The sequence below is a fragment of the Protopterus annectens genome, chromosome 8.part0 (genome assembly GCF_019279795.1).
Source record: "Protopterus annectens isolate FY-2018-M chromosome 8.part0, PAN1.0, whole genome shotgun sequence".
NCBI classification, from domain to species: Eukaryota; Metazoa; Chordata; order Ceratodontiformes; family Protopteridae; genus Protopterus; species Protopterus annectens.
This window is the reverse complement of record NC_056741.1, coordinates 612,917,732-612,933,122: the sequence shown is the minus strand read 5'-3', so window position 1 is coordinate 612,933,122 and position 15,391 is coordinate 612,917,732. Positions and strand designations below refer to the sequence as shown.

Genomic DNA, 15,391 nt, shown 5'->3' with positions numbered 1-15,391 from the left:
CACTCGTTCTGGGGTTATTAACTGCCAATTCTGAGCAACAAGTGCTAATATTCCCCCTAAGGGTGCTGCCAAAAGATAAGTACTTGGTGCAGGTAGAGGGAAGTCACTGGGACAGTTTTCTGTAGGTTTGTGCTTTATCTCCTCCAGATTTGGAGGGAGAAGCTCCCCATTGCTTTGACCTGTATGAATCTTGCGTCTGGTATCTGGAACCTTTAGGGCATCTGGATTTGCCCCTTTGAGCTCTGACACAGGAAAGGACCAATTTTTTGTAGGCCAGTGTCTACTGAATCTTGGTGGCTGCACTTGTAAGAAGTCTTTTACAGTTTGCATAGACTTAGCTTTGTCTTCCATTTTCTTTAAAACCTCTTCTGCCTTAATACCAAACAGAGTATCATGCTGTAAAGGTGCATCTAGCAATTTAGCTTTAACATGATCAGGCAAATTTTGTTCCTTTAGCCAGGCATGCCTCCTAATCACAGATCCTGTAACTGCGGCCCTGCAGGAGGCCTCTAAGGAATCTAAACCACATTGCAAAGTATGCTTTCCAACCTGTTCAGCTGCATGCAATAATTCCTGGAATTCTTTATATTCTGCACATTCAGAAATCAACATCATTTTCTGTTTCAGCAATCACATAACATGTTGTTGTTACATGAACATATGAAATTGACAGTTTAAGGCCCAAATTGCCAAGGTTGCAGATGTATAAACCTTTTTTCCCCATCTATCCAGTGCCCTTGAATCTCTGCCAGAGGGGGTAGGATTTTTTGCTGTTGAGGCCTTTACTCCCTTTGGACCCCGTGAAATAGTTTCAGGATCAGCAGCAAGGTTTCTAAATAAAGATTTATGTGAGTCAGGGACCCTGTAATATCTGTCAGGCTTGCTGGGAGCCAGAGGTAAGGAGTCAGGGGACAAGCTTGACTCCAAAAACACATCATCCACAATGTCTAAAACAGGGGGTATGGCTAAAGGCCTGTGCTGAGGGAGAAGAAGGAAATCCCTGAGCCTCTTTTTTGATTCTGAGAATTCTTGACTCTCCCAGTGAAAATGCTCCCTCAAAGTATGCAAGGTTTCTCCAAATGAATAATTCTCAGGAGGTGATGCAGATGGTATAGACTCCTCTGCATCTGAATCCTCATCTGAATCCTCATAGGGAGGTATAGATAATTCCTGATCAGAAGAGGAATCAGAGGAAATAGAAACCTGATCTGAAGATTCATAATCAGTGTCTTGCCTAGGCTTCTTATCTGGAGGGGGATGGGTACCCCTGATCAAGGTAATAAGGTCTTCAGCCATAGAGGCCTGTGCACGTGGCTCATGCGTCAGTTTTTTAGTTTTAGAAGTTGCTTTTCTCTTTGGTTTTGCAGCTGTCGTCGTTTGATATACAAATGTTGAGGCCTGAATACACCCTCAAAAGCTGGTGCCTGCTCAGCGGCTCCGGACCCATCCGATGGAGATACATCCGTCGGTCCAATACTTTGTGTATCTCGTGGCATGTTGGACTCCACATGTGTCTCGGCAGGGGCCTGCGACTCGAAAGTGGCGGGTATCAGGGGCTGCGAAAGCGCCTCACTGAGTACCAGCGAACCGGCGACTGGCTTAGGAGAAACTTCGTTGTCGGTTTTGGACCTCGACTGCCTTTCTCTGTCCTTTTCTTTGCGTTTTTTATGTACTCCAGTAGTCGGATTGCTATTTGACGACATTTCTGGGTAGTTAAATCTGTTTCCAAAATACTTTGAGGCAAAAATATACCGACGCTTAATAGTGCGTTGGTTAAATCTAGCACAAAACAGACAGCCAGGCACGTTGTGATCAGGGCCCTAGGCAAGGAATACAGTATAAATGGAAATCTTGAGGTATTTGCTTCCCACAAGTAATGCAATTATTAACTTTTTCTGACATCGGTATGGAGCAAGAAAAAAGATTCCCTAACGGGGTACTTACCTTTAGTGAAGACTTCGGTTCTGAAACTCACCCTCGAATATTTCAGTAGTCGGCCGACCGGCACTTGCGAAATGCTTCTGCTTTGGGCACCGCGCGGCAAGAAAGACTGAAGGAAATGGCGTCGGCTGCATGCTTTATACACCTGATGACCTGACGTCATGGAAGAGGAGACAGCAACCGACGCAGGACACAAGACTTTGGAATTCAGGCCGACTGAGGGCAACCTGCCAGCAGATTACCCAAATGTAATGACTGCAACAGTGAAACACGAAGAACATCCAAACCCATCAGTCACGAATGAATGAAGATTGACAACATCAGATTCTCACTCATCAGGACAGACTGGCAGCCCACACTCTGTAGTTAATTTCTTACAGGCTTCTCCATGGGGATCTGTCTAGTCTTTTGAAAGATCATACCATCTTTGACCTTTTATTCATTTGGAGAAAAAAATGATTCCTCAAATACCAAGTTAAAGTAACTAAATTTTTATCAACAGATAAGACAGGTTGTCAAGTTAAATTCATATCCCAACATATTCTCCACCTCTGAAACAAACTTCCACTACATGTCAAGCAGAGTAGCACCCTTGCCACCTTCAAGGTAAAACTGGATTACTGAATGGGTAGCCTCAAATTCTCATCCAGTCTAACTTGCAATGTTATCCTTGAGGCAACTTTTGAGTATGGGTTACTGGCTAGGCTTGTAATGGTCTGCAGACTGATTGCCTAGTATTTACACCTATGAAAAAATAAAATGGACTTCCCAAAGCATAATTGGAACCAAATCAGCAGGAAGATGTGTCTGTGCTAAGTGAACATGAAGGAAAACAATGAAAAAAAGTCAGAAAATGCTGCAATTGCAGATTCAGCTATGTGAAGCTTGAAAAAGTAAACTGAAGCAGGGATGGTGAAAACTACTGGGTAAGGGAGGACTACATGGGCAGCTTGATAAACAAATCACCAACAGCCACAGTTCTGAGAGTAGAAGTCTCCACTCTAATTTCTCCCCTATCATCTATGATAAGAAAACTGCAAGCTAGAATGACAGAAAAGGACAAACTCATTTTTGAACACTACTGGATAATTTAGTTTCCCCAAGTACGAAGAAACTGCCCGTGATACATACAACAATAATTACAATATCTGAGATGGTACTCCCCAGATAATATTAAAGAGTTATTCTAACCACACTAGACTCTAGAATACTAACACCAACAATTTAAAAATAACAGAGCTTCTACACATCTTAAGATGAAGAGGAAGGCAGTAAGAGGACCACTACTGCAGTACTGTCGGCAGGGTTTAGAGGCATGTCATTTGTGAAACGGATGGGAAACAAAATTTTTTTTGCATGTAATATGCATGCTAAAAGGACTTCTGCAAAACACAATCAGTCCTCGGATCTAAGGGCTCCAAAACCGAAGGTCAGATCGGAGAAGTAATCGGGGTGAAAAAGAGCTGTGTGCTCCCCACTCCGAAGGGAGAGGGGGCAGGCAAGACTCTCATCTGTATCTGGGTGCGGATGAACTTCCGCATTATCCTATCCATCTCCACTTTGCTAAAGCTATGGATGGAGCAGGAGGAAAAGGTGACTGACACCGGCCTGAAGGGGCATTGAGGAGAAGCCTAAGCCAGTGACCGGATCCGGAGCTTCTCCGGATCTGGAGAAAATGAGGGGAATGGAGCTGGGGAGACTCCAGTCTCGCAGTCGAGCTAACCTTTGGTGGCAGGCTGGCCGAAGCCGAACGATCCGGGGATTGCTTCTTTGGCCTACCCTTTTAGACACTTTGTCTCCATCCCTGGACCTTTTGGCAGGAGTTTGAGTCCCAGAGGTGGGAGAGTAGGCAGGGACAGAAGCCGGAGACACAGGGATTTGAGTCCCCAAAGAGGGAAGAAGGCCCTTAAATATGAGTTAGTCTCTCCTGTCCTTAAGTGCCTGGGGATTAAACCCGGCACAGATGGAAAGGAGGTTTGGAGATGGGCTGCCCCAAGACACACTACGCACAGAATGAGGCCATCGGCTGGGGAGAGCTAATGGCCACACTCTACATTTTCTGAAGCCGGGTTTGGGATATCAGACATATCCCAACCTCAGGTGCAGCATACTCTCAATCACACAGACCACACACACACACACACACACACACACACACACACACACACGGGGAAAGAAAGAGTGAGGGTTTTTTTTTTTTTTTTTTACACTGACGGAAAATGCAAAGGGGAGGTATTAGGTAGAGAAAACGCAGGTAGAGAGAAAAAAGGGAGAGTTACACCAAAAACAGCACTTACCACAAACTTTTATCGCAGAAAGCTCTGGGGGGAGGAAGGAGACAGGAGCATTATGGGTAAGGGGAGGAGCTTTGAGCTTGGATCAGATGTTGGATATGCCGCTGAGTTGGATCTGATATTGATCCGGGAACCCACAGGTTGAAGACCAAATGAAGACACCTACTTCAGATCAAAAATGTTTTGCATGCAATATGCATGCTAAAAGGACTTCTGCAAAACACAATCAGTTCTTTTAAATGCATTCTATAAACAATACACAATAATAACGAGGTCAACACTGTGAAGAAACATTTCTGGAAGCTATATGAATGGAAGCTGCTACGAGACACCACCTAAACAGCAAACTGGATGAGACAAACTTATTGAAATAACCATTCACTAAAAACGCAGGTGGCATATGAAACAGAAAAATTTGTGCTTGGGCCAAGACTGCACCCACCCGTAACCCTCCCCTTACTTATAGTTACCAAACCTTGGGCAAAACTGAAACACCTGGTGAAAAATAAAAACATGGATTGCCCAACTGAAATCTGACAGCTGAACAATATGAAAAATAAAAATTATGGGACATGAAATTTTGACCATATGGGATTAACCACCTATGTTCCTCGAGTAACCATTTGTCATTTAATAGCTCTTCCACACACATACATGCTCCAATTTTCACTTTAAAAGCAAACAGTTTATTTTAAATAAACAGCCACATGCAAGACAAAGGAAAACAAAAAAAGTTCATAAAAGGAACCTTATTTGCCTTTCTCAAAATTAGGAATTATTCAGGAATGTTTGAGCAGAGACAATGCAATTCTCTCACCTTTTTCTCATCTGAGGTGACATCTGTGAGTGGTGCTCCAAGCCTGCCGTCAACATTACTTGATGTGATTGTGCAAGAAGTTAATGAGTCTCCAGGGCTACTACTATCCTGTACCGAGATAAAACAATGCAGTTAGTATGTCTGGTCATCTACTCAACTCAAGAATTTAGTTAGAGAGAAAAAAAAAACTGCACTTATACTGCAGCAAAGTCATCACAGTAAATAAAAGATTAATATTCAAAAATCACATAAGACAACTGTTTAAAACTTAGAATGGCACCATGTGAGCTAAAATAATGCTATGGTAATAATATTATCCAAATGATCGAATGCAATTCAGACAAACTTCCCACCATAAACATTTCATCAAAAAACAACCTCAAGGTTATGCTGCTAAATGCTAGGAGTCTTAGCATGAAACTGCACTCACTGGAAGCAGCCTTACCTTGGAAGACACAGACATTTGTGCAGTCATGGAGACCTGGTTCAAGGCTGTGGAGAGCACCCCAGCTATACTGGGTTACACCTCCTTCCACATGTTCAGATCTCAAAATATAGGCGTGAAAACTAAAGGAGGAGGTGTATCAATATTCATTACAGAAAAATGTACCTACAGATTGGTTAAACAGTACGATCCCCTGGAGATAAGTCAAGTGCAATTTACTGCTTGTAGGACACCTATTCAAGTCATTGCCAGCTACAGGACCCCCTCCATGAGTCAGGATAGACTCAAGTAGATCCAAATAGGCAGAGTGGGTATCAAGATACATCCAAACACCATGGTTTTGGGCAATTTCAACTACCCACCACTGACTGGTCAAATTACTCTTACTCACACTCACTTGCAAAAAGGTTCCCCTATTTTAACTCCAATGCCCTAGACTTGCTGGCTGACACCCCCACAAGGGGCAACAACATCCTGGATCTGGTGTTTACCAATATGGAGGACTGCTGTAGCACCTCTACTGTGAGGTCTTCCCTGGTGAGATCTGACCAAAAATCAGTCTCATTTGAAGTAAGCATCACACATGAACCCCCAACAGCAGCTAGATTAAAAAAACTTCTCCAAAGCAGATTTTAACCTCTTACAGGATGGTATAAATAGCTTCACCGTACCTCCCCTCTCAGATGGAGCTGGCAACTATGCCAAGTTTTACAATATTTTATACAAACACCTGTATAACTGCATTGACTCAGCCGTACTGGATAGAACCAAAACAAGCTCTTTAAGGAAGAGCAAACCTGCCTGGTGGACAACTCCCATTAACAGGCAGGTTTTATAATAAGATGAAGAAGTACTGTCTAAGAGTAAGAGGGAGCGGGCCCCAAGATGGAAACACTCCTTCCTCAGTTTAAACAAGTGAATAAGACTTCTTGTGAAGTCCTCCAAGGCAAATTATGAATTCAAATTAACTTCCTCAACTAAGGACAATCATAAGGTGTTCTTTAGTTATATCCATAACCTAAAAGGCAAGGCCCAGATTTGCACTGAACTGGTAGTAAATGATACCACATATACTGAGCCTGTGGACATAGCTTACCTGTTAACCAACAGGTTCTGTGAAAACTTCACTTCCCTGTTCCCACCGCACATACTCCCCATGACATCCCTACCTTGCATCTCTAAAGAACAGATCGTAAATGCCCTCTCCAAGGCCAAAAACACAGCATCTATGGGACCTGATAACATCCCTGGCTGCATCCTACTTGGGGCTCCAACAAGAATTAGAAACACCAATGGGTACTCTCTCTTTAATCATAGTCTAAGCACTGGCTTCATCCCAGCTGAATGGAAAATGGCCACCATTATCCCTTTGCACAAAGGAGGTGCTTTCACTGACCCTCGGAACTACAGACCTATTAGCCTGACTAGCCTTATCTGCAAGGCCATGGAGAGAATCATCATCATGGACCTTATCAACAAAGATGTAGGTAATCTCCAAACACTAGTCCCTACTCAGTTTTAATTTGTCAAAGGAAGATAATGCCGGTTAAACTTGGTGAACTTCTTCGACACAGTCACCAAGGGCCTGAATGAGGGGAAATCTGTGTATACAACCAACCTAGACTTAGCCAAAGCTTTTGACACTATACCTCACTCAGGCATCATTGACAAACTTACCCAGCTAGGTATCAACCCTTATATTGTTAGGTGGCTCGCCAAATGGCTTACTGATACAACCCATAGAGTCAAAATAGGGGAATCCTCCTACAACAGCAGACCTGTAACCAGTGGTGCTCCAGGAATCAGTCCTGAGACCTCTACTGTTCGGAATCTATTTCTCCAAAGTACAAGCAAAAAAAAGAAGTTATGTACTCACCATAACGTTCCATCTGAGTAGTTCTACTTCATTTGTCTTCATCCTGTGGAATACCAGATCCATATCGGATCTGAGCCGGCAATTTCACTAGCATCTGCTCCAAGTTCCAAGCTCCTCCCCTTACCCATAATACACATCCACTATCTTCCAACCCCCAGATGAGTTTGCTGACCCTTATACAGATAACCCGACCTAAGAAATAATTTATGAACTACAACTGCAGCCCGCACGCTGTTCATACGACAAGGTCAGAGGGAAGGAGGGACGGTTGAAGACAACTGAAGTAGAACTACTCAGATGGAACGTTATGGTGAGGATATAACTTCTTTACCTTAAGTAGTTTATTTCATTTGGTCTTTAACCTGTGGGACAGAGTCCTCAGCTACTAAACTCCTGGGTGGCCCTCATGGAAGGATATTCCGGAGAACCGCGGACCTAAAGGATGCTCTCCCTTTAGAAGTCAAATCCAATATGTAGTGAGAAATAAAGCTATGAGATGAGGACCAAGTAGCTGCAAACAAACATCACCCAATGAGACTCTAGACCAAAAGGCCATAGAAGTAGCCATGGACTAGTGGAATGAGCTTCCACCTGACCTGGAGGAGACATACCTTTGTCCTTAATAGACCTGAAGGATGCATGAGGAAATCCACCTAGCAATAGTGACCTTGGAGACAGGTTTACCCAAAACAGGTTTATAGAAGGACACAAACAGCTGATCGGATTTACGAAAGTTTTTGGTCCTGTGTAAATAAAATCATAACTGTCTATGAATATCCAACAAGGGGAGTTTGTATTCCATTTTGTTAGCAAAGTTAATAAAAAAGGAAGGTAAATTAATGGTTTGATTGATATTAACTTGTGATGCCATCTTAGGAAGAAAGGATAGACTGGTCCGAAGGGAAACCTTTTCTTTATGGAAAATCATATATGGAACTTTGATGGACAAAGCTTACAGTTCTGAGACCCTTTTAGCAGACGTGATAGCCACCAGGAATGCTGTTTTCCGAGATAAGAATTTTAGATCTGTGGTTGCAGCCGGTTCAAAAGGCAGAGCAACCAAAGCTTGAAGAACCATAGTAAGGCCCCATGGGAGAAAAGGATCCTTGACCAGGGGTCATAACAGAAAGGTCCCTTTGATAAAGGCTTCACACAGTCTGGAGGAGGCCAGTGAGGCAGAATTCTCACCCACATGAAAATGAGAAATGGCAGCCAATTGAACTTTGATAGTAGAAGAACTAGCTCCCTGTTGAAAAATACTGGCTAGGAAATCAAGAATGGCAGAAATAGGAGCCGTGAAGGGGTAAGAAGCCCAAAAGGAAAAACTTTTCATTTGCTACGGTAAACCTTCCTGGTAGAAAACTTATGAGCAGCCACCAGAATAGACCTAACTGAAGAGGATAATCCAGGAGTCCTAGCGATCATGGGAACAGGAGCAGCCAAGCTGTGAGCTTCAAACTGTCCAGGTTCGGATGAGAAACCCCCAATGGGTGTGAAACCAGATCCTGAATGGGATCCAAGATCCAGGGCGGAGCCAGAAGGTGAGACCAAAGGAAGGGAAACCATACCTGGCGAGGCCAAAACGGGGCAATGAGGATCCCTTTGCTCCCCTGTCGACAAGCTTTCTGTAAAAACCTTGGAATAAGAGGTACTGGAGGGTAAGCATACAAAAGACCGGGAGGCAAAGCATGGACTAGAGCATCTCTGGGAGACTCCCCAGCCAGCGGGTTCAGAGCAAAAAACTCACTGTACTTCGTGTTGGAAGGAGATGCGAAAAGATAGCAGCAAGGCTGACCCCACTCCAGGGAGATCTGCTCTGCTACTGAAAGATTCAGAGACCAGTCGTAAGGCATCAGAATAGTCAGACTTAACCTGTCCCCTAGAATGTTGGACCGTCCCGGAATGTGCGTTGCTATGAGAAAACGAATGGTGGGGATCGCCCATTCTCACACTCTCATGGCCTCACGACAAAGGGGGTAAGACTTGGTACCTCCCTGTTTGTTGATGTACCAGACCAATGACTTGTTGTCTGACTGAATTGCAATGGTTCCCAGAGGAAGAAAGGCATGAAGGGCCTACAACGTCAAAAGGTCTGCCCTCATCTCTAGAACTTTATATGCAAGCTGGTCTCTACAGGGGACCACAGGCCTTGGACTGTCCTGTCCAAACAATGACCCCCCCACACCCGAGTCGGGAGGCGTCCGTGGTCACTGTAGCTACGGCAGAGGCTGAAACAAAGGGTCGTCCCTCCAAGATCTCCGAAGAGCACATCCACCACAGAAGGGATGACCGACAGACTCGACTGAGTTGTATTGGATACGATAATGGAAGTTCCAACAGGGATCACTGTACAGCTAGTGTCCACTGTAGAATTCTCATATGTAACCGAGTGGACGGAAGAAGCATTATGGTTGCTGCCATTGAACCTAAGGCCCTCAACACTGATTCTGCCAATGGAAGATGAGAACGGTAGATCAGACAGACATGCATCCTCAGGTTTTGTACTCTCTCCGAGGTCAGGAAGATTTTGCATTGTAAGGTATCTATCCTTGCCCCAATGTAGTCTATCACCTGGACAGGATTTAGAAGCAATTTGGATGCATTGATTGTAATTCCCAAATGTAGGGCAAGCTTTAAGAAATAATCCCTGGTTTGAGAAAGTAGACGCCTGGTGGGAGCAGTGAGGAGCCAACTGTCCAGGTATGGATAGACCTGAATCCCCTGAAGCCTCAGGTGAGCCACTACTACCACCATCACTTTAGTGAACACCCTGGGGGCCGTGGTGAGACCAAATGGAAGGGCTCAAAATTGGTAATGATTGACTCCTAGCTGGAACCAGAGGAACCTCCTGGAGCTTCTGTGCATCTTTATGTGATAGTAGGCATCCTGGAGGTCTAACAAGCACATCCATTCGCTCTCTTGCAGGTACGGCATGATGGAGTGTGACCATCCGGAATTTTTCTTTGACAACTGATAGGTACAGGGTAGATAAGGCTCATTCTGGACCTAAGTCCCCCATTTTCTTTGGCACCAAAAAAAAACCTGGAGTAGAATCCCAATCCGGACGGATCTGGGGGAAAGGTTCGATGGCTCGTTTTTCTAGCAGCTTGGAAATTTCCTGTGCTACTGCCTCCCTTTGCATGGGTGGTACATCCGGGAGGTGTTTCGTAGGTTTGGGAGGAACCACAAAGGGGATAGAGTATCCTCTGGATATGATCTGAAGCACCCGGCGGTCTGATGTTACAGACTCCCATGCCGCCAGGTGCAATAACAATCATTCCCCGACTGCCTCCAGAGTAGAGCAGTCAGGCAACCCCTCAGGGTTGTTGTCCGGGCCTATCTGAGAAAGGTTCTAGAGACCCAAAATTCCTCGGACCCCCTCTGCCTCTGGGCCGGTGTCTATTCTGTCCCCCTCTGCCTCTGAGGGAAGAAGGGCCCTGGGTGTCCCGGGAATACTGCGACTTCCGGAACCACATCTTTTTTTGCCCTCTCTGATTCTGGGAAAAGGATCTTTGAGGGTTTGAGAAGCAGATTCAGATGGCAGACAGTGTCTTCCCGTCCTTCTCACTCTGGACTAAAGTCTCTTTGATGGTCTTACCAAAGAGAGTAGAGCCGTCATAAGAGGGATTGGCAAAGGATGCCTTGAAAGGTTTCAAAAACTGATATAGTCTGAGCCAGGCATTGCGCCTCATGGACATGCTGGACGCAGCTGCCATAGCCGCTCCTTCACATGGACGTGTTGGAAACTGCTTTCAAAGTGGCCATCCTCATGGAGAATGAGTTCCTGTCCTCCTGCAACATGGACTTCGGGGGAGACTTAGCTAGTTCCTTGACCAGGTCACGCTGGAGTCTCGTGACGTGGGCCAGGTAGTTCAGCGGCCTAATGGAAAAGGTTCCTGATGCATAATCCTGCTTCCCTAAGTGGTCCATCATCCGCGACTCTAGGTCAGGAGGATAAACAGAGGAACTCTCTTGGGATAGTTCCTTTTTTGTGGCTGCTGCTACCACCATAGCGTCTACGGGAGACCCCTTGTTCCACGCCGGTCTATCTGATGGTGGACTCAAGATTTTATCAGGATGTTTACGGATTGGTTCCATGGTGTACGGCTCCTTCCAGACCCGCCGAGGTGACCAGTTCCACCAAGGGATCTGTGTGTGTGTGTGTGTGTGTGTGTGTGTGTGTGTGTGTGTGGGGGGGGGGGGGGGACAACCCAGAAGTAGATAGGCCCATGCTGAAAGCCTCCAGGAACACGGATTCGTCAGAAGAAGGTTTGGGGGTGGATCAACCTCCCCGCTGGTGTAGGATTTCCATGATGCCTACAAAGGAGGGGTGGTGACCTGGGGGAACCTTCCCCATCATCTCAATCCGCATCCTCGGTAAGGGACTCGAGGGAGTCCAAGTGCCTCCTCTTACACGTATGCTTGTGAGGCATGTCTCCGATGGGGCTCTCCAGGGTGAACTTGCAAGCCACGTGTTCCACAGGGGGAACCATCTTGGGCCTCTCAAGCATGGGCTGTCCCTCTGGTAAAATGATGGGATGCGTAGACAGAGCCAAGGGGGTCGGAGCGGAATCCAAGGAAATAGTCAAGGGTATCGATCCAGTGGAGAGAACCTTTTCCACCACGTCAAATGCAGAGGGAAAACAAACCTCCTGAGGTACCAAAACGGAAGCCGCTCTCCTGGGATCCGACGCGAGAATCGGAGCCGGGCCCGAAGTGGACGGAGCTCCGAGGGAGGGAACTTGAACCGACAATGCCAGAGACGAAGAAAAAAGTTCTGCTCCCTCGGATCCGACACCCAAGCTCCGGCTCAGAGAGCCACTCGGATCTGAACTGGTCGGATCCGACACATTCCAGGCAGTTGTCAGCGCAGACGCCTTAAGGCCATCCTCTGATCCGAGTACTCCGAAACCGGTGGATGGATCGGAGAAGCAGAAATTGGTGTGAAAAAAGAAAGTGAGCTCCCCCGTCCAGAGGGAGAGGGAGCTGGCAAGACCCCCATCTGGATCGGTGTACGAATGAACCTCATAATTTTATCCATTTCAACTTCCGATAAGCTACGCGTGGATCTCGACGAGGCCACGGACTCAGACCTGGCGGGCCGAGGAACCAAGGCCCTAAATGGGGATGCGTCTTTTCTGGTTCCGGGGAAAATCTCAGAGATTGGAGCCAAGGGAAGTCACGGATCCTATCCTGACTTTTCGCGGGAGTAGAGGGAAGGTCCGGAGACCTCTTGCGTTTCTCTGGCTTGGAAGAGTGTTGGTCCTTGTGCTCTCTCTCCTTCTCTCTGCCCCTTTTCCGCTCCACTTCCACAGGCTTAGAAGTGGGAGGTTGAGTCCCAGCCTGGGAGGGAGGAAAAGCAAGGGCAAAAGAGGAAGGAGAGGCGGCCACAGCAGCCATTGTGACAGAAGCCGTGGATGAGGCAGCCGCCTCAGAAGTGGAAAGAAGGCCTTTGAGGGCCAACTTAGCCTTCCAGTCCTTATTAGCGCACAGGTTAAAACCCGCACAGACAGTACACTCTGTACTCAAGTGGGCAACACCCAAGCACATCACACTAGGGTTATCACCTGTCCCACTTTGCGAGGGACAGTCCCTCTTTGGGCAGTTGTGTCCTGACCAAAAATATTAAAAATGGCAAATGTCCTGAGATTGTAGGGCATAATTATGTCCCATATTTTATGTAATAGTTGCATTAGTTATTTCTGTATGTAAAATACCTAAATGTTACAAGAAACAGAATAAGCAACTAAACTGCTACAAGAATAAGCTTTTATTTAGGCAAAAAAGTAAAGTTCTATCCTTTGTACTGACCGTGGGTATGTGTCGGCTTGTAAAATCTGATTTGTGTCCAGAAAATGTCCCACTATGGCCATTTGAAAAGGTGGCAATCCTACAACACTCACAGTGTGGCCATTTGCAGGAGACAATTTATGGCCACACTTATTGCACCTGCGGTGGTGGTGCTGCGGTAGCGTTGTCGCCTCACAGTAAGTCGCTGTCCGGTTCGATTCTCAGCTAGGGCATCTTCTGCATGGAGACATGCGTGAATGGGCGTACCTTCGTTGAAGGTTGTGTGTCATAACTGGTAACTCAGCACGTAAAAATCAACTACCAATCATTAGCGGACTGGAGTTCCGCTGTGGCGACCCCTAACCGGGAAAAGCCGAAAGACCCAACAACAACTTATTGCACCTTGTAAATACAGGCTTGGGGTCAGCCATGACTGTACAAGAAAACACAGTAGAGAAGGAAAAAGGAGAAGAAAAATAACCTATTTTCCACTCACCACACACTCAAGGCACACAGAACACTGAGGGGGGGGGGGGGAGCAATACAGACTAATAAACTAACACTAAAATTACTTAGGAAACTTTATAACACATGACGCACCAGTGAGGGGAGGAGAAGAGGGAACCTACACTAAACAACTACACTGAAAATTTGGAAAAAGGTTGCTTAAAAAAGCAAAAAAACCCACTCACTAACTCGGAGCTCAGGAGATCACGATGCTTCAGGCAAGCCGTGCTAAACAAGATCTGGGGGTTGGAAGGTAGTGGAGGTGTATAATGGGTAAAGGGAGGAGCTCGGAGCAAATGCTAGTGAAATTGCCAGCTTGGATCGGATACGGATCCGGTATCACACAGGCTGAAGACTAAATGAAGTAAACTACTTCAGATCTAAAGGTCTGTGCCTGACAAAGTTTGCTTGCGACTGCAAAGTGGGAGTGGTTATAGAATCTCCAAATGATTCCAACATCCTACAAGAGGGACTTATGCAAATAAATGATTGGTGTCAAAGTCACAGCCTTAAACTCAAAGCAAAAAAAATTATCATCATTCCTTCTGGTAAGGGTGATGTTCCTGCTAACTACCACATCAACAGCAACACCCTAAGTATGCACTCAGTGGTGACAGACCTGGACACACAGGTTGACAGCAACCATACATTTGATCAACATGTCTCCACAGTAGTAAGAAGGGCATTCTATATTGCTCATCTCATAAGTAAGGGCATTGCCTCTAGAAAAAAATAAGTTATAACCTCCCTGTACTCTTCCCTCATCATGCCAATAATTGAGAACAGCGGCTCTTTTGGTATGTACCTTTCTAAGCACCTGCAGCAACTGGAGAGACCACAAAGGTTCTTCACAAGGAAAATTCAACATCTTAAGCATTTTTCCTAAGTGGATCAGCTGAAATCACTATCACTATATTCTGTTTCATACAGACTACTCAGAGGCGATCTCTGCCTTACAAATAGGACAATCTCTGATCCTGCTTTATTTGAAATGCTGCATATCCACAAGTCAACTGACACACAGGTTATTCACTTTAAAGACCTTAACCTGGTACGTAACATTAATAAAACCTGCTGGAGGGACAAATTTGTCTCCCAGAGGTTAACATACCTTTGAAACAGACTTCCACTTCATGTCAAACAGAGCACCTCATTGGCCCTCTTCAAACGGAATCTGGACAATTGGATGGGTAACAGTAAATTCACCCCAGGAGTTCCATCTGTGTCTCTCTTGGACAGGGGCAATAGGTGCTGATTGTGGAAACTAAAGTAACTTGGCTAGGCTTGTAAAGGCCCTAAGGCCATTAGCCTAGTAACCACCTATGATCCTACGAGTGTCAGCCTATGCCCCTCTGAAGCCTACAGCAACATAGCTGTAAAACATTTAGATTCTAACTATCAAAAGGAAGGCCATAACAGTGTTACTGAAATACTAATACATATACAGACACACAGACACATACCTTTACTGCTTTTGTTTACAGGGAAAATCCCACTGGGCCCAAGTCCCATTTTCAGCTGAGGCCCAGAGAGAATTGCTCCATTTTACAGAATGACTAGAAGGCAGTTATACAAGACTTGCATAATAATTGTACATACATACATAAACTAGTAATGATATGACAATTAATCAAAAATAATAAATGTACATACACAGAATAGTAAATGAACATACAGACAATTGTGAATTTATGACAGTTTATTCAAACATGACACAAATG

The 15,391-nt window shown here is 45.4% G+C and overlaps 1 protein-coding gene across 1 annotated transcript in view; it reads right to left on the bottom strand.

Annotated features, from left to right (window-relative positions):
• The window catches only part of LOC122808948 (NF-kappa-B essential modulator-like), a gene marked incomplete in the record, with an annotated part of 2,932,895 nt that overhangs the window by 2,481,134 nt on the left and 436,370 nt on the right, over positions 1 to 15,391 (bottom strand). The window contains 1 exon segment of the mRNA XM_044080106.1: positions 5,053 to 5,160. Within this exon segment, the coding sequence (XP_043936041.1) occupies positions 5,053 to 5,160 (108 nt within the window).